At 49.2% G+C, this 20671-nt stretch overlaps 1 protein-coding gene across 2 annotated transcripts in view; it reads right to left on the bottom strand.

Moving 5' to 3' along the window:
- RCC2 (regulator of chromosome condensation 2) overlaps positions 1 to 20671 on the bottom strand; it is a 613770-nt gene that overhangs the window by 98408 nt on the left and 494691 nt on the right. For both annotated transcript variants that reach the window (XM_069611136.1, XM_069611137.1), the window contains exon 10: positions 2803 to 2908. In XM_069611136.1, the coding sequence (XP_069467237.1) occupies positions 2803 to 2908 (106 nt within the window). The remainder of the gene's footprint in view (positions 1 to 2802; positions 2909 to 20671) is intronic.

The raw sequence follows: 20671 nt of genomic DNA on the forward strand, positions 1-20671 counted from the left end.
TACGCAGCCTGCTTGGAGGGGGCCGTAGCCGCCTGCACCACTAAACTCTCCGGAGTAAGGTGCGTCAATAAGTAGCAGGGGTCACTACTGGATGGGCGGTATTTCTTTGGAAGCGACTTATTAACTGCCGGTAGACTCTCCGGAGCAGTCCAAGCCGCTGCCACCCTCCTTTGCAATCCCTTTGATCCAGGATGTCTGTCAAATCATCCTGAGCAAACTCAACAAGTGGAGCAGACCACCCCAAGTATTCCGTCACCCTTGACAGGAGACGCAGATAGGAGGAATCCGCATGCACCCCAGGCTCAGGTCGGCCAAACCATCTCCGGAGATGTGTCAAGGCCACCAGCGTCGTGCAATGACTGACGGAGTTCCTCCATCTGACTATGCCCAGACAAAAGGTCATCAGGGACATCAGGAGGCACAGGCAAGGCCATCTCCTCAGACAGTTCCTCAACCTCTGAAATCTCCTGTAAAGGTTGGAAAAACTCCAATCTAGGAGGAGGAACAGAAAGGGACTCAAAAACAGGCCTCATAGACCTACTGGTAGCCTTCCTCAGAGGTTCCACAGCCCTCAGGGGCACCTCCATCAAATCCTCCACAAACGGCGCCGAGGGTGCCGAAGGAATCGGCATCGAGCGAGGCGCCGACGGTGTCAACTACTTCTTCGAGGGTGGAGCCTCCCTCGATGGACACGGCGTCAATGGCGTCGACACCTTCTTGGAAGGCTTCACAGGTTGACCGTCTCGATGGCGTCGAGGACCGCGACCTGGATCTGGCACGGCTATGGCGATCTCCCATGTCCAAACGGGACCTCGACAGCTCCCGATGATCGCCCGAGCCCGAAGGCGTGCGAGTGTTGGACCTAGACCGTTCCCTGCTGGCTCCTTTCCAAGGCGCGGCCGGAACTGTGCCTTGCGACTCGAAAATCACAATCATTTGCTGGCGGAATGCATCCCATTCGGCTGGCGACGAAAACTTGGTGGGACAAGTCAATCGTCTGTCGGAGTCCTCCTCCGACGGGGAAGGCGACCGGTGACAGCGCTTCCTAGAATGCCTCGACGAGGCAGAGGAAGGACAGGAACCACTCCTAGACCGAGACCCCTGGATTTTTACCGACGCGGAGAGTCGCCCCTCGAGTCATCGGTCGAAAGCCCAGCGGACTTCGATTTACGGGGCTTAGGCACCCTCCCTACCTTCAATTTCCCCTTACGTTCCTGCAAGGCCTTAGACGTCAGGGACTGGCAATCCTCTGTCGTCGGTGGCGTGGCTTTCACCGAGGCACCAGAGGCAGATGTCATGCGGGTCCGTGATGGACATCTTCGAACCGCAGTCCCGACATTTTTTTAAAGCCCCACTTCGGGGTAGTAGAAGAAGATGAAGACATCGTACACGAAGAAAGAATCTAGCGCGCCAAGATTCCTGAGCAAACACGTTTGCGGAAAAAACAGAACTGGGGCTATGGGGGCCGTGCGTCCTATATATAACATCCGGTGAAGTTGACCCTCAACGGAGGCCCTCGAGAGACAACGGATCGACGCAGGACGCCCTGTGCCGAAAATGTTCTGAAGCAGCACAGCTGTGGACATTACCTGTCATAGATGTGGAATACGTCGGAGGACACAATCCCCTCGAAACACTGTATAACATCACAAAATACTTGAGGGAGTGGAAAAAATGGTCTCACACTCTCCAGGTTAAAAAAAATCAAGTCCTCAAAACCCAGCAAAGTTGCTGGGGGTCTCTAATAAGGTAGAGGGAATTAGCACGTTTGAGAATTCTCCCTAACAAGGACCTTTCCAACAAGAAATGGTTAAAAAAGAAGACTGGGACCATTTTGACAAAATGGGCACTCATGGGTGCTTTACTGCAGCTGCAATTGCAGCCTGCAATAGAAACACTCAATCGTAGTAAAAATTAAACCACTACCACCTGCTAATAACAGTAGAAAGGGTAACAAAAATGTTACATGAGAAACTAGACAAAAGGGATACTAAGTAACCTGTCCAGCACCCGAAGATAGTGTGCTGGGTCTAGAAAGTTACAAATTCAAGTAAAGTCCATTTCACTTTGCTGCTCTTGGAAACAGTAGTTTAACCAAGAGAAGGTATTTAAACCTTTGGGAAATATGAAAGTCTCCCCTGTGCCACTTAACTGAAGGAGCTGTGTGTCACAATGTAAAAAGATGATGCCTATGGAGTTTGTCAGACTCCAAAATCAAAAGAAACCCAGTTAAAATCATAGAAAAATACGAGAGAGTGGGAAAAAGGCCTTACTCTCTCCAGGATAGAAATTTAAAGTCTTAAAGTTCAGCAAAAGTGCCAGGGGTCTCTAATGTAGAAGGGGATTAGCACATTTCTGAGAATTCGCCTTAACACTTGGGAACAATAGTTAATCCAAGAAAATATAGTTCAACATTAAGAGAAGTCCAAGGGACTGCTCAATGGCACTGCACAAAAGGTGCTGTGTCGCGATTCAAAAAGCAGATGCCTATGGAGTTTACCAGACTCCATTAAACAGTAACGAACAGAAAATCCTAGTCAGAAAAACGCACAAGAGGGAGGAAAAAGTCCCACTCAGGAATACAAATTATGAAGCCCCGAGTCCTGTAAAAGAGCTTGGGGTCTCTCCAAGGTAAAAGTGAAATGGCAAAAAAATGTAAATTCTCCATAAAAATAGTTAGGGCAACCTTTCTTTAAAACCCCTGCTTTGTATTTACGTTATGCTCGTTTTGGATCCCTCACCAGAGGTCTGGGCTGATGAAAAATCTCCATAACACTAGGCTACAACCCTGCCAAAACTCACCCACAGGCCACGCTGCGCACCTTCCAGCCACAAAGGTCCTGCACCGCTTTGGGATACATTGTTGAATCACGGGTAGTGTTTGTCACACCCCAGAAAAACAAACTACCTATTAAAGAGAAAAACAAAAGGTCAATGTAAGCATATTTGACTTTGATCTCCCTTCACCCTTCTCCCTCACAGCCATCAAAAAATGTACCACTGGCAAAATCAAACAAGATGGCGCAGAGCGCCCAGTCTACCAATCACAATTACAGTTTATACCCAGTTCTCCACAGACCCGTCTGCAGAAAGACACCCACACCCATTTAGAGTGCAAAGGGTGTTGTGTTTTAGTTCAATGCAAGTCTACCAGTTGTTGAAGTTTTATTAGATTGTTCAAACAGAAGGACAAGTTACTTACCCCAGGTAATGTTTTTACAACTGGATGTTCCCCCCGCGTATTCCTCATCTTTGATATTCGTATCTCGCCAGCTTTGCCGCTTTGGGAAAAAAAAAATCTCGGCAGAGGCGCTGTGCACAATGTCGTGGCGTTGATGTCCCTCAAGGGTCAGCGTCGACGTTATCAGCGGTATAAATAGCTTGAGCAGCACCCGTTGGCTTCAGTTCTGTTTTTTCATTCAATCGAGGAACTAACCAGGCGTACCCCAGACCACAAGATCTCAGGAAACGCAGTAATTCACGTAAATTGTACAGTGGGGTAGGCTGGGAGGGGCGATGAGGAATACGTGGGAGGAACATCCAGTCAAAAGAACGCTAACAGGGGTAACTTGTTCTTTGCATGAATTGTTTCCTCCCACGTATTCATTATCTTTGATAGACTCTGGGGGCGTGGCTAAGCAAGCCATGGAGTAGACGTGTCCTCCGGGTGGCTCGTGCATATCCGAGAATCATCCGAACCAAAAACACGTGAAAAGACGCCTGAAATTCCTGAAACTGGATGCAGACGTGGGTGAAGGCACATAGCTCACTGCATGTGAAGCGTGTGCATAACGAGCAAGAACAATGCATCAAAATAGACTTTCCAGAAGACGGGACTCGCAGTTGCTGTGATCAAAATGGTGGATTGCCGCAACAAAGATGTGACAGCGTGAGGTTGGTCGTCTTATCACTCCCCAGAAACAAAGATGCGCTCAAGCTGCAGACGAGAAATGCACTTCACGACACTTGACAGTGCGGAGACCCGATGCCCGGAGGCCAGACCCATGTAAATGGGAGGACAGCATCCGAGAACAAAGGAGTTGCTGACAGGCGAGGGACCACTGCATCGGATGAGAGTGCACGCACCGCTGCCCTGGACGGCCGCAGCCAGGTGCTCACCCCGGAGGAGAGCAGTAGTCACAAGCCTCCGATTAGCCCACGCGCAGACTGACACCCCGCCGCCTTTAACAGCTGTAATTAGGGCAGACGCAGCGCATCCAAAAGGATAGTGTCACACAGGACACTGTTCTTCTGAAGCGGAAAGCGCTGAGGAGGGGCAAGGAGTGAGGAGCCCGAACAGCGAGCTGACAATATCATGGAGGCACACGCAAAAGATTTACGCTGCTAAGATACAATGTATCGCCCCTAATTGAACATATGAGCGGCGGATCTCACAACACGAGCTGGTTGGAGCGACAACAAAAGCCACTGTAGGCCTGCTGGGCGGGGAGACGAGAGCAAGCAGTGGGAAATGCTCGTGTGAGGCCGGTATGAGCGAGACGCTACTGAACTGAACGGTTACATCGTGACACAGGACACTGTTCCTCTGTGGCTGGGAAGCATGCAGAGGGGACGGAGAGCCCAAACAACTAACTGGAGGCACAGACAAGGCAAATGCAATAGGACAGCTTGATCAAGAGATACTGTAGCAGCCATACATTGATATATGAAAGAAGACATTAACAATCCTAGCTAGCTGGAATGACGACACAGGACTCTGGAGGCCTGCTGTGCTGGGGAATGAATGAGCACTGCTGGAAATACTGAGGTGGGACTGGATCGAGACAGCAGCCGTTTGGGGGTGAAAAGAAAACATTGGGGGACAATACCAGCCACGGGAGGCACGCAGAAGTCCATAAGAGTGCTGCACCAGCATCCTCATCGGCACGCAAGATCGAGGAAGCCCTTGCCGGCCTGACAGATCATTCCTGGACGGCTGGCTCCTTTAGCCCGTCCATACCACCTCTTGGGGCGGACTGCTCATGGAAGCAGGTGAACCAGGGGGCCCCCACGCCAAGCAGAAGCGGCGTACTGGCGAGGACACTACCCGCCACAGTGAATAAAAGATTACACTAGGAAAAGGCAGCCCTACTTAAGGGCAGCACTCGACCAGCAGCCGCCACACAAACAAGATGCCATCCAAACTGCCCAAAAGTAAAGGAAAGCAGTCCACCCTGGAGGACTTCACCAAAACACCACAAGCGATATCGGGGGCCAGCGGAACAGGGCAGGGCATGCGAGAAAATGAACAGGTGGCGCCCAGCAACCAGCAGATACTGGATGCGATTGCAGAGTTGAAAGGAGCATGGGAAAGCAAAATGAGCACCGTCATCTCAGACCTAAGTGCAGCGCTGGAAACAAAAATAGATGCAGTGAGCATTGATGTTAATTTTCTGCAACAGAATGTACGGGCGCTGGCCAAGTGCATGGGAACCCTTGAAAAAGAGGGGAACTAACACAGGCACAAGCACGACTAACAAGAGTGACATCCATGTGCTACAACAACAGATGTACAATCTGGAGGAGCGAGCCGAAGTGGCGGAGGGGTGGGCCTGCAGAAACAACGTGCGCATCGTAGGGCTTCTAGAAGGAGAAGGAAGATCTAATCCAATGAACTACGTGGAGAACATGCTGCTGCAGGAGATAGCGGGTGGAGTTCTGAGCCAGGGATTCGCAGTTTAGAGAGCGCACAGGGCCCTGTCCAGAAGACCACCGCCGGGGGCCCCACCGCGATCCATCATTGCTAAGATCCTGAACTACAAAGACAGGGAGAAGGTCCTAGAGCATTTACTTAAAGGGGGGGGAACCATAAACAGAGCATCAGCCTCCATCACCGGGTACCCTGACTACACCAGCCCACCAGAGCCAGAATTCCAACGTGGAGGCTCAGAGCCGAAGCCCTGAATTCCGGGAGGACCTAAGGGAGGAGATAATCGAATATTTTAAAAACAATACCGGCACTGCAGAGTCAGAGGCCACTCTATGGGAGGCGTTCAAGGTAGTAGTGCGGGGAGCGGCCATATCCAAGTCCAGAGGGTTACAAGGGGGCATAATGCGATAATTGCAAGAGACTAAAAGGAAGATAGAAGCAATCATGAAAAGAGGGAACACCTTGCAGGAGGAAACGGACAATTACAACAAGAAAGCAGCGGGCTCTGGGAAAGATTATGCAACTTAAACTATAAGAAATACATTGAAAGACAACATGCGGGAGGGGGAAAAACCAGGGAGCCTGCTAGCATGGTTATATAAGAACGAGACACCCAGATCAGCGATCAGAGAGATAAAGGCGGAAACGGGCCAATTATGGGACACTCAAGAGAGCGTGAATGAGGGATTCCTGAAATTTTACTAACACCTATATGAGGACGCTCGGAAGATAGAGCAGGAGATTCGGGAGACGCTAGAAGATATAGGATTACCCAAACTAAGCGCAGAAGAGAGGGAGAACATGGAGGCCCCAATCACAATAGAGGAACTAGAGGCAGTGATGAAACACTTGCCCACGAGCAAAGCCCCTGGGGCAGACGGGCTCCCTAGCGAATTCTACAAAACATACAGACAGGAGGTGCTCCCCACGTTACTAGCAATGTTAAATGAGGCCTTCGAGAAGGGGAGCTTGCCGGAATTCCTGAAGGAGGCGATAATCATCCCGCTCCTTAAACTTGATGAACAGTACAGACTGTGGGTCCTATAGACCGTTATCCATGCTAAACCAGGACGGGTAATCAATATACTCATACACCCGACCTGACTGGATATGACCCAGACAGAGGTATATCTGATAACCATAGAAGTAGTCTCGCTAGACGCTGTGAAAGCCTTCGACTCTGTGAGATGGCCATGGCTGATGGCAGCCTTGAAGGAATACAGGATGGGGCCTGGGTATCTGAGGTGGCTAAAATTGGTGTAAAGCTCCCCACTGGCTAGAGTCAAGACGGGAGCTATCATTTCAGACAAATTGCAACTTAGCAGAGGTAGTAGACAGGGTTGCCCATGGTCCCCCGATGCTGTACATCCTAGCACTTGAACCTCTAGCGATCTACCTAAGACAACAATAGGACGAAATAGGCGTTCACACCAAAGGGGGAATCGCACTTGATATCTTTGTATGCTGACGAGTGTTACGCGACACTCTCTGGCATAGCGTTAACCCCAAAAAATCTTGCATGTTTCCCCTAGGAAGATACAAAGGGGTCCCACTGCACAACTTACCGACCCTGCAGATAGCATGGGAGACCAGAATGTTTTGTTGTCTAGGGATTAATATATATCACACAATAGAAGATTAACACAAATATACAAAGCGATAAACATCAAGAACAGCATGGGGTTCTGGACTAAGCTCCCCCTAGCCATGGTGGGAGGGCCGCTTTGCTGAAGATGGTGGTGTTGCCCAGGCTACTACATTTTTTCGTAAACATCCCACACATGTGCCCCGATGCTTCTTTATTGAACTCCAGAACCTATAAAGAGGTTTCCTCTGGCACAACACCAGGAACAGAATTACCTCATTCAAATTACAGAACACATGATCGAGGGGGCATAAACCTGCTGAACTTTGGGATATACCATCTGGCTGGGCAGTTGCAATATGTCGCTAGGTGGTTGTCAGAAGATACAACGGCGGAATCCAAACTGTTACAGGACGAATGCGACCCATACTTTTTGAAAGAACTAATATGGCTACCTAAAGCAGAGCTAAAAGGGCAAGCGAGATTGCTGCAACTAGGATGGGAGACATGGCACAAGGTGTGCAGAGTAATAGGCAACCCGACCCCATGCTCCCCGCAGGCACCACTTGGGCCGCTGTGCGGGGTGGATTAGCAACTAAGAAAGGTGATCCAGATACATTGGGAGCAGGTAGGCTTGGCAACTCTGGTAGACATGGTAAGAGGGGGAGGCATTGGATTTCCAAACTATAGTCAATGAAACCGGGCTACACCCGGGACAATACATTATTTACGCCAGAGTGGTCAAATGGGTGAGGGAGACGTGGTCAGAAATAGCGCTAGCAGGCCAACCTGACATGGCAATAGAAATGATACACAATATCTCAGAAGGAGGGCATGAGGTATCCCGGATCTATGAACTGGTGATGTCTAGAGTGGGCAAGGAGGTGACCCAGCTGAGACTGGACTGGGAGGAAGAGGCAGGAGCACCCATGCAAGATGGGCAATGGGAATGGGCACAGAGATATCATAAAAGGTGTCCAGGAATGCTAGACTGCAACAGATCCAGCTGTATATAACCCATAGGGCATATATGACCACCCGCCCCAGAGAATTGCCAGATTCGGGAGCACAGAGGTACAAACATGCCCCAAATGTGGGGAGGTGGATGCTGGGATGGTTCATATGTTCTGGGCATGCCCAGAGGTGGGAAGATTCTGGGGGGGGGTGGGAAGGAATCAACCAACGCCTGACCGAGAAGGGGATTAAGCTAGATGTAGAATCTGTTTAGGTATGCATGGTAGGAGGATTCACCAGACCACACGACTTGAAACACGTGAGCAAACTCAGGCACCTGGCCTACATTCTGGCTAAACGCAGAATTTCTATGAGCCTTTCTGGGTCCAGCCTATGCAGCCTCTCTTTGCCTAAATGAGGAGGAGGGTAGAAAGTTGGTAGTGTTATCTTCTGCGATAAATGCAAGTCAGACTACTTTCGGCAGGAATGATGTTTTACTCTTTATCCTTATAAAACTTAGTATGATGAGGCTTGCATGAAAGAGCCTGCAAATCACTTACCCTGCGGGTGGATGTTAATGCCACAAGAATGCAGTTTTCAGAGTTAAGAGCCTTAACGGGCAGCAATGTAAAGGCTCGAAAGGGATACAAGAAAGACATTTTAAATCAATGTTTAAATCCCAAGCAGGGATTGGAAATGGGACTTGAGGGTACACATTGAGTCCTTTCAGAAATTGAACAATTAAAGCGATTTTGAAATAGACTTCTTCCGGAGCGGTTAAAAATAGAAACCGCCGCAGGTATCCTTTTATGGTTCCAATCTGGAGCCCCAGATTAGCCAAATGCAACAGGAAAAAAGCATCATAGTAGTGCCACATTTAAAAGGGTCCACATTCTTGTCCTTGCACCAGTTAGTGAATTTATTCCAACGACACTGGTACAAGGATTTGGTTGCTGGCATTCTGGCCGAAAGCAAAATCTCCATTAAGTAATCCGGGAGGTCCCAATACCTATATCTCAGCTTCTTAGCTTCTTAGAAACCATGCGTGAAGGCTGAGTGTCTTGACCTCTGGATGGAGAACCCAACCTTCCTCTTGCGAGAGAAGATCCTCTCTTTGTGGAAGACGTATTGGAAGGGCAGATGGACTGTTAGGCAGAGTTTGCTGGCAGTACCCTCTGGGACCACTACACACAACTATGACTAAAGGTGTAAGCAAAACCAACCCTTGGTATAAGTCTGTACCACAGAGTTTTTGGTAGCGAGCTGAGCAACAAGGCTTATCTCAAGAGGGAATGTGAGCTTGTAAGGGTGTTACAAAGAAGTCTACAATGACAAGTATTCAGATACACTTCTACTCAAGGTTTCTTGGTAAAAACTATTAATTAATTACACAATCATTTATAAAGCATTCACTAAATGAGGCAACCAATATCACACAAAAAGAATACTACAATACTAATTACTAAGCAGTTGAGCTCCCTTGAAGTAGGAGCAAAAAAGGCACAAGTTAATAAAACGAATGACAATGCATTACTTACCGTAAAAGCATTTCTGATGGTTGTATCTGCTTAGATTCACATGCTGTGCATAGGTCCGACATCCAATGGTCACTGCGGAGTATTGCATTTTGTTTTTCGTAGTCGAAAAGGGGACGTCGACAAGGCGTGTCTGTAACACTATCCCTATAGTGACGTGCGTTGTACCCACAATCCCTCACGCGTCGAGGTCCCTCTGTTTGTATTTTTCTGCCCTGAGGGAGCCTTCTAGACGTGAGAGTACAGAAAAGAGATATAAAAGGAAGTCTATGTTCCTTCCATCCGAGCGGGGAGGAAGGGTGGGCGCATGTGAATCTAAGCAGATACAACCATCAGAAATGCTTTTACGGTAAGTAATGCATTGTCTTCTGATGTTTGTTAATCTACTTAGAATCACATGCTGTGCATAGACTAGCGAGCAGTACCCGGAGTTGGCGGTGGGTTATGAGAAGGAACAGTAGAGAAAAGATGTCTTAATACTGCCTGTCCCACCTGGGAGTCAGATCTAGAGTGTGCATCTAGACAGTAGTGTTTTGTAAAGGTGTGCACAGAACTCCAGGTAGCCGCTTTGCAGATGGACTCAAGGGGAACATTTGCAATGAATGCTATGGACGCCCCCGTGCCTCGAGTAGAATGTGCTCTTGGCCTAAAGGGCAGTTCTCTCTTAGCAAGAGTATAGCAGAGAGTGATGCATTGGACAATCCATCTAGAAATAGTGGACTTTGAAACTGCATCCCCTTCTCTTCCTGCTGCCACCGAGACGAAGAACTGATTAGTCTTCCTCAGTGATCTGGTTCTTTCCATGTAGAACATGACCGCTCTGCGCACATCTAGTGTGTGCAGAGTCCTTTCTCCCAAGTTGGAAGGATTTTGAAAGGACGCTGGTAGTTCTATAGACTGGTTTACATGGAATTTTGAGATGAATTTTGGAGCAAACCTTGGGTGAGTGCGTAGAACCACTTTATCTTTGTGAACTGTAACAAAGGGGTCTAGAATAGAAAGAGCCTGTAGTTCACTTACTCTCCTGATGGAGGTGATAGCTATTAGGAAAGCAGTCTTGAGAGTGAGGTCTTTAAGAGTTGCTTTGTGCATGGGTTCAAAGGGTGATCCCATGAGTTTTGTAAGTACCACGTTAAGGTCCCATCCGGGAGCTGGGTCAGCTATCGGGGGGTGTATTCTTTTTACTCCCTCCATGAAGGCCTTTATAACAGGGATCTTCCACCACGACACTGAGTTGGGAAGTGGTGGATGCAGAAAGTGCCGCTAGGTGGTCTTTAATGGAATTGAACCATAGACCTGAATCTAATAAATGGGTCAGGTATAGAACAATATGTGTGGGAGAGCAGTCAATTGGGTTGATGCTCTTTCCTCTGCACCAGATGACAAATCTCTTCCATTTGCTAGAATAGCAGTGGCGAGTGTTAGGTTTTCTGGCTTCCCTGAGGATGTCCATGCATCTCTGCGGGAGCTGTAGGTGTCCAAATTCTACGACCTCAGGAGCCAGGCTGCTAAGTTCATGTTCTGGGGGCATGGATGCAGCGTCCTGCCCCTGTCTTGTGACAGCATGTTGTACGGGCAGGGAAGTTTCACTGGGGGAGATAGAGACATCTCCATCAAGTGAGCGAACCATGGCTGTCGGGCCCACATTGGGGCCACCAGTATCATGGTTACTTGTTCCTGGTGCATCTTGTGCACCACCTTGTTGAGAAGGGGAGTCGGGGGAAAAGCGTAAACAAATTTCCCTGACCATCGAATCGACAGACCGTTCCCCTTGGATTGGTTTTGGGGGTACCTGGAGGCGTAGCTTTGGCATTGTGAGTTCTCCAGGGTTGCGAACAGGTCTATTTCTGGGAATCCCCATTGCGTGAAGACGTCGAAGACGATGACTTTGTGCAGTCGCCATTCGTACTCTTCGGGCAGGGGGAAATCTCTGCTGAGTTTGTCTGCCAGCAGATTGAGTTCCCCTGGTACATGTTGTGACAGGAGGAACATATTCTGTTTGAGAGCCCACTTCCATATGTTCTGGGCCAGTTTGGACAGGCCTGGAGAGTGGGTTCCCCCCTGCTTGTTGATGTAATACATGGCTGTGGTGCTGTCTGTAAGGACCATCACTGTCTTGCCTTGTAGGTGTTCCTGGAAGGCTTTTAGCGCCTTGAACACCGCTAGTAGCTCCAGAAGATTGATGTGTTTGGATGCTACGCTCGGAGTCCACTCTCCGTGAGCAGTCTGATGGGATAGGTGAGCCCCCCATCCTGTGAGGGATGCGTCTATGGTTAGAGTGGCTTCCGCCGCGGGTGTGGCAAAGGGTTTCCCTTTTTCTAGGTTTTCTTTTGTCCACCACCGTAGCGAGAGAACTAAGGCCTGCGAGACCACTAATAGATCGTCCCATAGTCCGCTGGCCTGACACCACTGGCTGTTGAGCCACTCTTGCATAGGGCGCATGCGCAGGCGCGCGTGAGGTACCAAATAAATACATGACGCCATCATGCCTAGCAAGCGCATTGCTTTGCGTACCGTCACCTCTCGACCGGACACACATTGAGGGATCTGAAACAACATGTTTTGGACCCTCTCTTTGGAGGGGAAGACGAGGCCGTCCTTTGTTTGAATTAGAGCCCCTAGGAATTGTTTGATTTGGCTGGGGTCTAGGCTGGACTTCTTTTCGTTGATGGAGAAGCCCAACTGGAACAAAAGGTCTACCGTCTTTTGGGTATTGGAGAAGCATGTTTCGTAAGAATCCCCTGTTATGAGCCAGTCGTCGAGGTAAGGGTAAACTGGGATGGACAACCTGCGCAGGTGGGCTGCTGCCACTGCCAGTACCTTCGTGAATACCCTCGGTGCTGATGCTATGCCGAAGGGTAGCACTCTGAACTGGTAGTGTTTGCCCTCTATCATGAACCGGAGGTATTTTCTGTGCGCTGGCAACATTAAAATATGAAAGTATGCATCTTTCATGTCCAATGTTGTCATGTAATCTCCCTGTGATAGCAGTGGGATCACTTCCTGTAGGGTCACCATACGAAACGTTTGGGGTTTGATAAACTTGTTCGCTGGGCGCAGATCTAATACAGGGCGCATGGTTAGATCCTTTTTGGGTACAAGGAAGTACACTGAATAAATACCTTCCGTTACCTGAGATAGAGGCACGACCTCTATGGCTCCCTTCTCCAGCAGTTGCTGTACTTCTTGTAGAAGGATGGCAAGATGTTCCGGTGACATGCGTCGTCCCCTCGGGGGTCTGTATGTTGGGGAACTGTTGAATTCGATGCAGTCTCTGTGGGCTACGGTGGAAAGTACCCAGCGGTCTGATGTTATACCCTCCCATGCTGGAAGAAAGGATGTTATCCGGCCCCCAACCGGCGTTGCATGGGAGGGGACGCGAATCTTCGCGTCACTTGGTGTTGTTAGGGGCTTGGGAACCTCTGGGGGTGGACCCTCGCCCTCTTCTTTTGCCCCGACGCTGTCCTCTTTGACTGTACTGGCCACTACTGGTCTGGAAGTTGGTGGCAGGGTACTGTTGCTGCTGGTTTTGTTGTTGGCGTTGGCCACGAAAAAAGCGTTTATTGCCATATCCGCGCCTGGTAGCGGGCTTAGAGATTTGGTCAAGAGTTTTGATTGTATCGAACTCTTTTTTTAGCCATCTCCAGAGCCTCATCCACCGCCTTCCCGAAGAGGTTGGAGTCTTCAACAGGTTTATTTATTAAAGACGCCTGTGTCTCCGGTTTGAACCCTGAGTTGCGCAGCCATACGTGTCGTTTAAGGACTATTCCCTGAACTAGGGAACGTCCCGCAGTTTCTGCCGCATCCAGAGAGCTCTTCACAATACTCTGGTTGACCTGGGTTCCTTCGCCAATAGTTGAAAGCAGGCGTGTACGTAAAGGTTCCGGCGCTTCTTCGGCGTCTTTGCGCAGTTTAGCCCACTGCGCGTCCGCATAGCTCGCGAGCAAAGAATTGTTGTTGGCAATTCTTGCCGAAAAGGCGGCCGAGGATGTAATTCTTTTAGCAAGGGCATATAACCGCTTGCCCTCCTTGTCAGGTGGTGCCTCACTGGTGGAGAGTGGTACCCCTGCCCTCTTTCTTGTGTTGGTTACTACCAGGGAATCCGGAATGGAATGTCCCCTGATGTACAGCGGGTCTGAGGGTGAAGGAGTGAAAAGTTTTTCAATTCTAGGATTGACCCCTCTGATTAGTGCGGGTGTGGACAGCGAAGGGATGATTCTTCTCCTCACCGAAGCGAGGAGGGGAATTGTCTGACTGACCGGGGGTTTCTCCTTAATTACCCTTTCTACAAAGTCTAATTCAGGAGAGAGCTCCCCAGTGTCTAGTTCGAAGTGTGCTGCTGCTCTGCGCAACAGGGCATTAAATGTGGGTTGATCGTCGATGGGAGACGTGTTTCTAACCGGTGAAATGTCAGGAGGATTTAGATTCAGGACATCAGTGTCGGAATATATTGATGGTGATTGCCAGGGGTGAGAAGGTCCTTCTTCTGGATTTTCTCCGAAGCCTTCTCCTACCGAGTCTGGGCTGTCGTCCAGACCTTCCTCCTGGTTCTGACCGTCTTCCTCGTCCATAAAATCATCCTCTTCCTCAAAATAAAGTTCTTCCCCAGTGAGGTCATACACACTGTGGAAGTCTGAGGCTGTGTCCTGGTGGGGATTGACTAATCTTGGAATTTTGGCCCTGGGGTCCTCCTGAGGCCCTTCTCTTATTCTCTTTGGAGTGGGAGGGTTTTGGGCATTCATAAACCTTTCCATCCTTTCCATGCAGAGATGGAGCCTTTCCATGGTTTCATGGGGTACCCCTGAGCGGTCTAGCGGGGGAAAATTGGTGTCTTGTAGCTGAACACGGCTCGACCTCTCCCCTAGCGTCGAGGAAAGTGTCCCGTCGCCTTCCGAAAAGCCTTCCGGTGTGTCCTTCGACCTTTGCGTAGCGCTCGACGTGTCTTTCGGCGTACGCTTTTGGGCGTCGGCTACCACGATCCTCGCCAAGCTCTCAGCGACTCGTTTGTCCGCGGGTAGCTGTGGTTTCGACGTTATGGGTGTCGAACGCTCTACGGCGGCATGCGCTTTCTGCTGATGCGCTCCGGCCGATGATTTGGGGGCGGCGCCCTTCTTTGCCGAAAGCCCAGTCGCTGGTCGCGGCTGCGAGAGGGGCTTCGAACCCGAACGGTCCGAGGAGGCCGCCGGTGAAACCTGCGTCTCCTTGGGCGCTGATGCTCTCTTTGCCTTTGGCAAAGAAGAGCCATGGGTTGTGTGCTTATGTGTGGTCGTGTGCGTCAGTGTCGCCGGGGTGTTCATCCCCATATGCAGGGCGTGAGCCGAGCCCGTCGGGGCCGGGGACAGACGACGAAGTGCGTGTGCGCTCTCTAGGGGGTTTTTCGACTTCCGTAGCGGAGGTCGTGGTATCACGTTCCTCGTCACTGTCGGAGGTAGCGACGGTGGGTGGGGCGTCGGCCTTCGACATAGCGTAGGCCGCCCACCTTTTGACCTTACGGTCTTTTAGAGTCTTCGGCTTAAGAAGCCGACAAGCCGTGCAACCCTCCTCCTTGTGATCGAGGGGCAAGCAGCGGTTACACCGTGAATGCTTGTCCTTCCAAGTAAACTTGCCCTTGCAAAGCGGGCAAAACCTAAAGGGTGTCCTCTCCATAGCTGAGGCAATAAAACGTGATTACCACCCCAAGGGAAAGGAAGGGGAAAAGGAAAGGCATTCTCAGAAAAGAATTAGAGATGTCCCACGACCCCCACTCTCCCTACTGTATTTGGCCTGCGAGGCCAGGCCACGTGTTCGGCAACGCCGAAGGATCTCCTCCGCTCGTCCCCTCCGTCGAAGATCTTGCTCGACGGAGAAGCTTCCAACAGCGTCGAGGGGAGGATCGATATGTTTTATATTATATAGGAAAACGACCAAAGGTCGAGGAGATGAAATCTGCAATGTCTCTCGAGGAGCTCCGCGTAAAGGCGACCAGTATCTGGGCGGAAAAAAACAATCTGAGGGACCTCGACGCGCGAGGGATTGTGGGTACAACGCACGTCACTATAGGGATAGTGTTACAGACGCGCCTTGTCGACGTCCCCTTTTCGACTACGAAAAACAAAATGCAATACTCCGCAGTGACCACTGGATGTCGGACCTATGCACAGCATGTGATTCTAAGCAGATTAACAAACATCAGAAATTAAAGTTACTCTAATACAGTGCAAATAGTTTTGAGTTCACCAGAGGAGTTGATTCAATGCAATAGGTAGGCCAAAGTCAATGGGCTAGTGTCTTGTACAAGTAAAACCGGTTCTAGTATTTAAAACGGAAAAGTCCTTGCCACGGTTCTTAGGAGTAGTTCACGGAAGGTTTGTATGTCGGGTCACAAGCTGACTAGGCCTGCAAGTTGCCAAAGTTCCACGAACTTTCGTGGTGAGAGGCAAGTTCTCTCGGTCGGGTTTTCACAGTACCTTATATTGAAGAAAAAGATCTAGCTGAAGACTTCTGTTCTTGCAGATCTCGCTGTTCATGAGCATCAGTCGTGGGGACAAGAGGGAGGACGTCGGGGGACTCGTGCACTGCACAGGGACAAGTCAATTTGGCAAATCTTCGATTCCGGTTGCTGTTCTTTAAGCACACAAGCTGGTTTCCTTCTCCCTGGTTGATCCTAACCAGCTCCTAGAATGGTATCCAGGTGGCTTACGAGTTGATTGGTCCCACCAACTCAAAGGAAGTCGTCGTCCTTGAAGGGGCTTCTCTGTCGAAATGAACTTGGCGATTCGAACCTGCAGCAGGGCTCCACCGGGCAAACCAACGGTCCAGTAGTTGCAGCAGCTGTCCTCTTCCAGCTCGTCTTCGGTTCTTTCGTTCCAGTGGTCGACTCTGCCTTTCAGTCCAAGAGGCTCGCCTTTTATACAGTTATCTCCCATTCATTCCAGCCTAGTTGCCACCCACCCAGCAAGGGGGCTATCCTTGCCGGACAGTCAGCCAGCCATCCATCACGCCAGAGTGCATTTGGGTCTCCTAGGAGACTAAGCACAGAGTTTTGGGCACCTCCCTCACTTCCTGCCCACGTCCAGACACTCTGGCGCCAGAGGCGGTCTTCATTCCTGAAGCCCGCCAAAGGCATAGAAACAAAGGGACCAAACCTGGTTTGGCGTGCAGAGACAAACTCTAGAAGGACCTTTCCAAAAAGAAATGGCAAAAAAAGAAGAGCTTATGCGCCATCTTGAAAAACGTGGCTCCCGCGATTTTTAGCTACCGGTGTTCGCGGTCGGTAAAAACCATGGTAGTTCATTGTAAAACCACTGCCACCAGCCATTTCGATAGGAAAGGCTAGCATTTGACTGCTACATGAGTTTCTAGACATAGGGGATACTAGGGAACCCCTCCAGCACTCTATTGTAAGATAGTGTGTGCTGGTCTAGGAATTTAAAGAGACTAGTAAAGTCAATTTAACTTTACATTCTCTGGGAAACAGTTCATCCCAGAGAAGGTATTTAAACCTTGAGACAGGCCAAAAAGCTTCCCAGCTTCACTGCACTCAGGGTGCTGTGTGACACATGAAAAGATGATGCATATGGATTTATCTAAAACTCCATAACCAAAAGAAATAAACACAGAAAACAAACAATTAAACATTTCAAAGCCCCAAATTTAGCAAAAGAGTAGCACTTTTATGAGAATTCTCCCCAACATTAACATGTCCAGAAGGTCCGGGTACCACGTCCTCCTGGCCCAATCTGGATCATTGATTTCCTGAACTTTCTCAACCTCTGGATCACATAAGGAATGACGGGGACTGGAAGAAACGCATACAGTAATGGAAATTCCCAGTCCACCACGAACGTGTCTCCTAGAGTTCCTCTTGGGGGACATTCCCTTGAGCAATACAGCTCGCACTTCCAGTTGCTACCGGTCACAAACAGATCCACTTGAGGGGTTCCCCAAAGGGTGACTGTGCACTGCGTGCTCAGAGCGTCCTCCGCTGTGTTCTGCTCTCCGGCTATGTGAACTGCTGAAAGATTCCTTCTTGTATTGCCCAGAACCAGATCTGCATTGCCTCTCTGCACAGTGGTAGTGACCCTACACCACCTCTCTTGGTGAGGTAGTAAATGGCCACTCTTGTCATTATCAGGACATTTCCTTCCCCCGTACAGAGGGCAGGAAGGCCTTAAGCGCTAGTCTGATTGCCCTCAGCTTCAACAGAATGATGTCTCGTTTGGACTCCGATGGAGACCAACGACCGCCGATTGTCAGTTCGATGGTGTGGGCTCCCCACCCAGTCAGTGAGGCGTCCGTCACTACAGTTATCTCCGGCCATGGTTGCCAATAAGATTTTACCTTGAGAATGTCCTTGCAAGCCCACCAAAGAAGGTCTTGAGCAATTCTGCTCGGAGCTTGCAGTTGATCCGACATATTCCCTGAAAATTGGGACCATTGATTCCCGAGAGCTCATTGAAGGGATCTCCTTCTCAATCGGACCTCTTGAAACAGGAAAATGCAGGATGCCATGACACTAAGCAACCTCAGAAAATCAAAGGCCGGAAGATACTGGTGTTAGGAGAATTCCCAGAAATGTGCTAATTCCCTCCACCTTAGAGACCGCCAGCAACTTTGCTGGATTTTGAGGACTTGATTTTTTTTAACCTGGAGTGAGACCCTTTTTCCTACACTCTCAAGTAATTTAATGTGATTTTGAACACAGTTTCTCTTGGTTGTGGAGTCTGTTAGGCAGAATTGCAGGCAGTAACCTCTGGGAACACCACACACAATTAGGACTGCAGGTGTAAGCAAAAGCCAACCTTTGGTAGAAGTCTGTACCACACACTTTTGGTAGCGAGTTGAGCAGCCAGGCTTATCTCAAGAGGGAACATCAGCAGTAGCAGAAGTTACATAGAAGTAGCACAATCACAGTGGTTCAAGTAGACACACTCAAGGTTTCTTGGAAAAATACTTTTACACAGTCATTTAGAAAACATTCACTAGTAGAAATCAAATCAATAATAAAACGCCAATATACTACAGTAACACTCTTTATAGAGACAGTTTGCGCTTCCCTGAAAAAGGAGCCAAATAGCACTTCAATACTTTTAAATAGGAATAAAAAGCATAGGTTTGTACAAAGGGTTAGAAAACACTTCTTTTAGGTAATGCAAAGGTTCAATGTACCAGGAGGATCAATTCGATTCAATAGGCCAGGCCAAAGTCAATAGTCTAATGTTCTTGGATAGGATAGCATAGTTCTGGTACAAATGGAGAAGTCTTTGTAAAAGTTTTCAGAAGTAGTTCAGACGAAAAAGCAAGATATGTCGGGTCACAAGCTGATTACGCCTGCGAGTTGGGAAAGTTTCACAAACTCCCACTGCGAGAGTTGGGATCTCTTGCCCATATGACAGGACCTTAAAGTGGAGCAAAAAGATGCAGCTAAAGATGTTGGTCCCCGGCAGGTCCTGCAGGTCTCGCTGTTCCCGATCCTCAGTCGCAGGGACAAGAGGGAGGTCGTCGGGGGACTCCTGGACTGCACGGGATCGTCGTCGGAGCAAACAAAATGGCGTCACTTCAGCTCAAGTAGATGTGGCTTCCAAACACAAACTGGTATCCTTCCACCTGGTTAACATTAACCAGCTCTGAGAATGGTATCCAGGCTTTTGCCGAGTTGATTGGTCCCACCATCTCAAAGGAAGAAGCCGTCCTTGTAAGAGCTTCTCTGTCGAGGGCGTTTCAGGCAATTCGGACCCACAGCAGGGCTTCTCCAGGCAAACCAACGGTCCAGAAGTTGCAGCAGTTGTCTTCCTTCAGCTCGTCTTCGGTTCTTTCGTTCCAGTGGTCTACTCTGCCTTCCAGTCCTGGAGACTCGCCTTTTAAACGGTTTTCTCCAATTCATTCCAGCCCAGCTGCCACTCACCCAGCAGGGTGGCTGTCCTTGCCGAACAGCCAGTCAGCCAGCCAATCACACCACTTAGGAGACTAAGCACAAGGAGTTTCAGGCACCTCCCTCACATACTGTTCACCCCAGGCACTCAGGCGCCAGAGGAGGGCTTCAGCAAAGAGGCCTGCCAAAGGGCATCGAACAAAGGGAGCAAATCTGGTTTGGCGTGCAGAGTTAAACCCAAGAAGGACCTTTCCACAAAGAAACGGCGAAAAAAAGCTGACCAGAGAGTGTTTTTAACAGAGGGGTCTTGGGTGCCATATTGAAAAACATGGCTACCCAGAGTTTTAGCTACTGGTGTTCGCGGTCGGGAAAATTCATGGTAGTTAGTTAAGAAACCACTGCCACCAGCCATTTCGATAGGAAAGGGTAACATTTGACTGTTACAAGAGTGTTTAGACACAGGGGATACTAGGTAACCCCTTCAGCACTCCATTGCAAGATGGTGTGTGCTGGCTCTATGAATTTAAAAAGACTAGTTAAGTCAATTTAACTTTACATTCTCTGGGGAACAGTAGTTCATCCCAGAGACGGTAATGAAACCCTGGGGAGTCCAACGGACACCCCTGTGCCACTGCACTGAAGGTGCTGCGTGACAATAATAAAAAGATGCCTTTCGGGGTTTTGCTAAAACTCCTTAATCAAAGAACACAAGAGTAAAACACACATCAAAATACCCGAGAGAGTGGGAAAAATGCTCACACTCACTCCAAGGGACAAAAACAAGTCCTCAAAATTCAGCAAAGTTGCTGGGGGTCTCCAAGGTGAAGGAAAATTAGCACATTTCTGAGAATTATCCCTAACACTGAAACTCCTTAGGCATCACCTTTTACATTGCGTCACACAGCACCTTCAGTGCAGTGGCACAGGGAAGTCTTTCAGATTTCCCAAAGGGTTAAAAACCTTCTCTTGGATAAACTACAGTTTCCAAGAGCAGTAAAGTGAAATTGACTTTACTTACATTTGTAACTTTCTAGACCCAGCACACACCACCTTACAATAGGGTGCTGGAGGGGTTACTTAGCATCCCCTTTGTCTAG

This window comes from Ambystoma mexicanum, chromosome 8, assembly GCF_040938575.1.
Source record: "Ambystoma mexicanum isolate Mex_15411 chromosome 8, UKY_AmexF1_1, whole genome shotgun sequence".
Classification (NCBI taxonomy): domain Eukaryota; kingdom Metazoa; phylum Chordata; class Amphibia; order Caudata; family Ambystomatidae; genus Ambystoma; species Ambystoma mexicanum.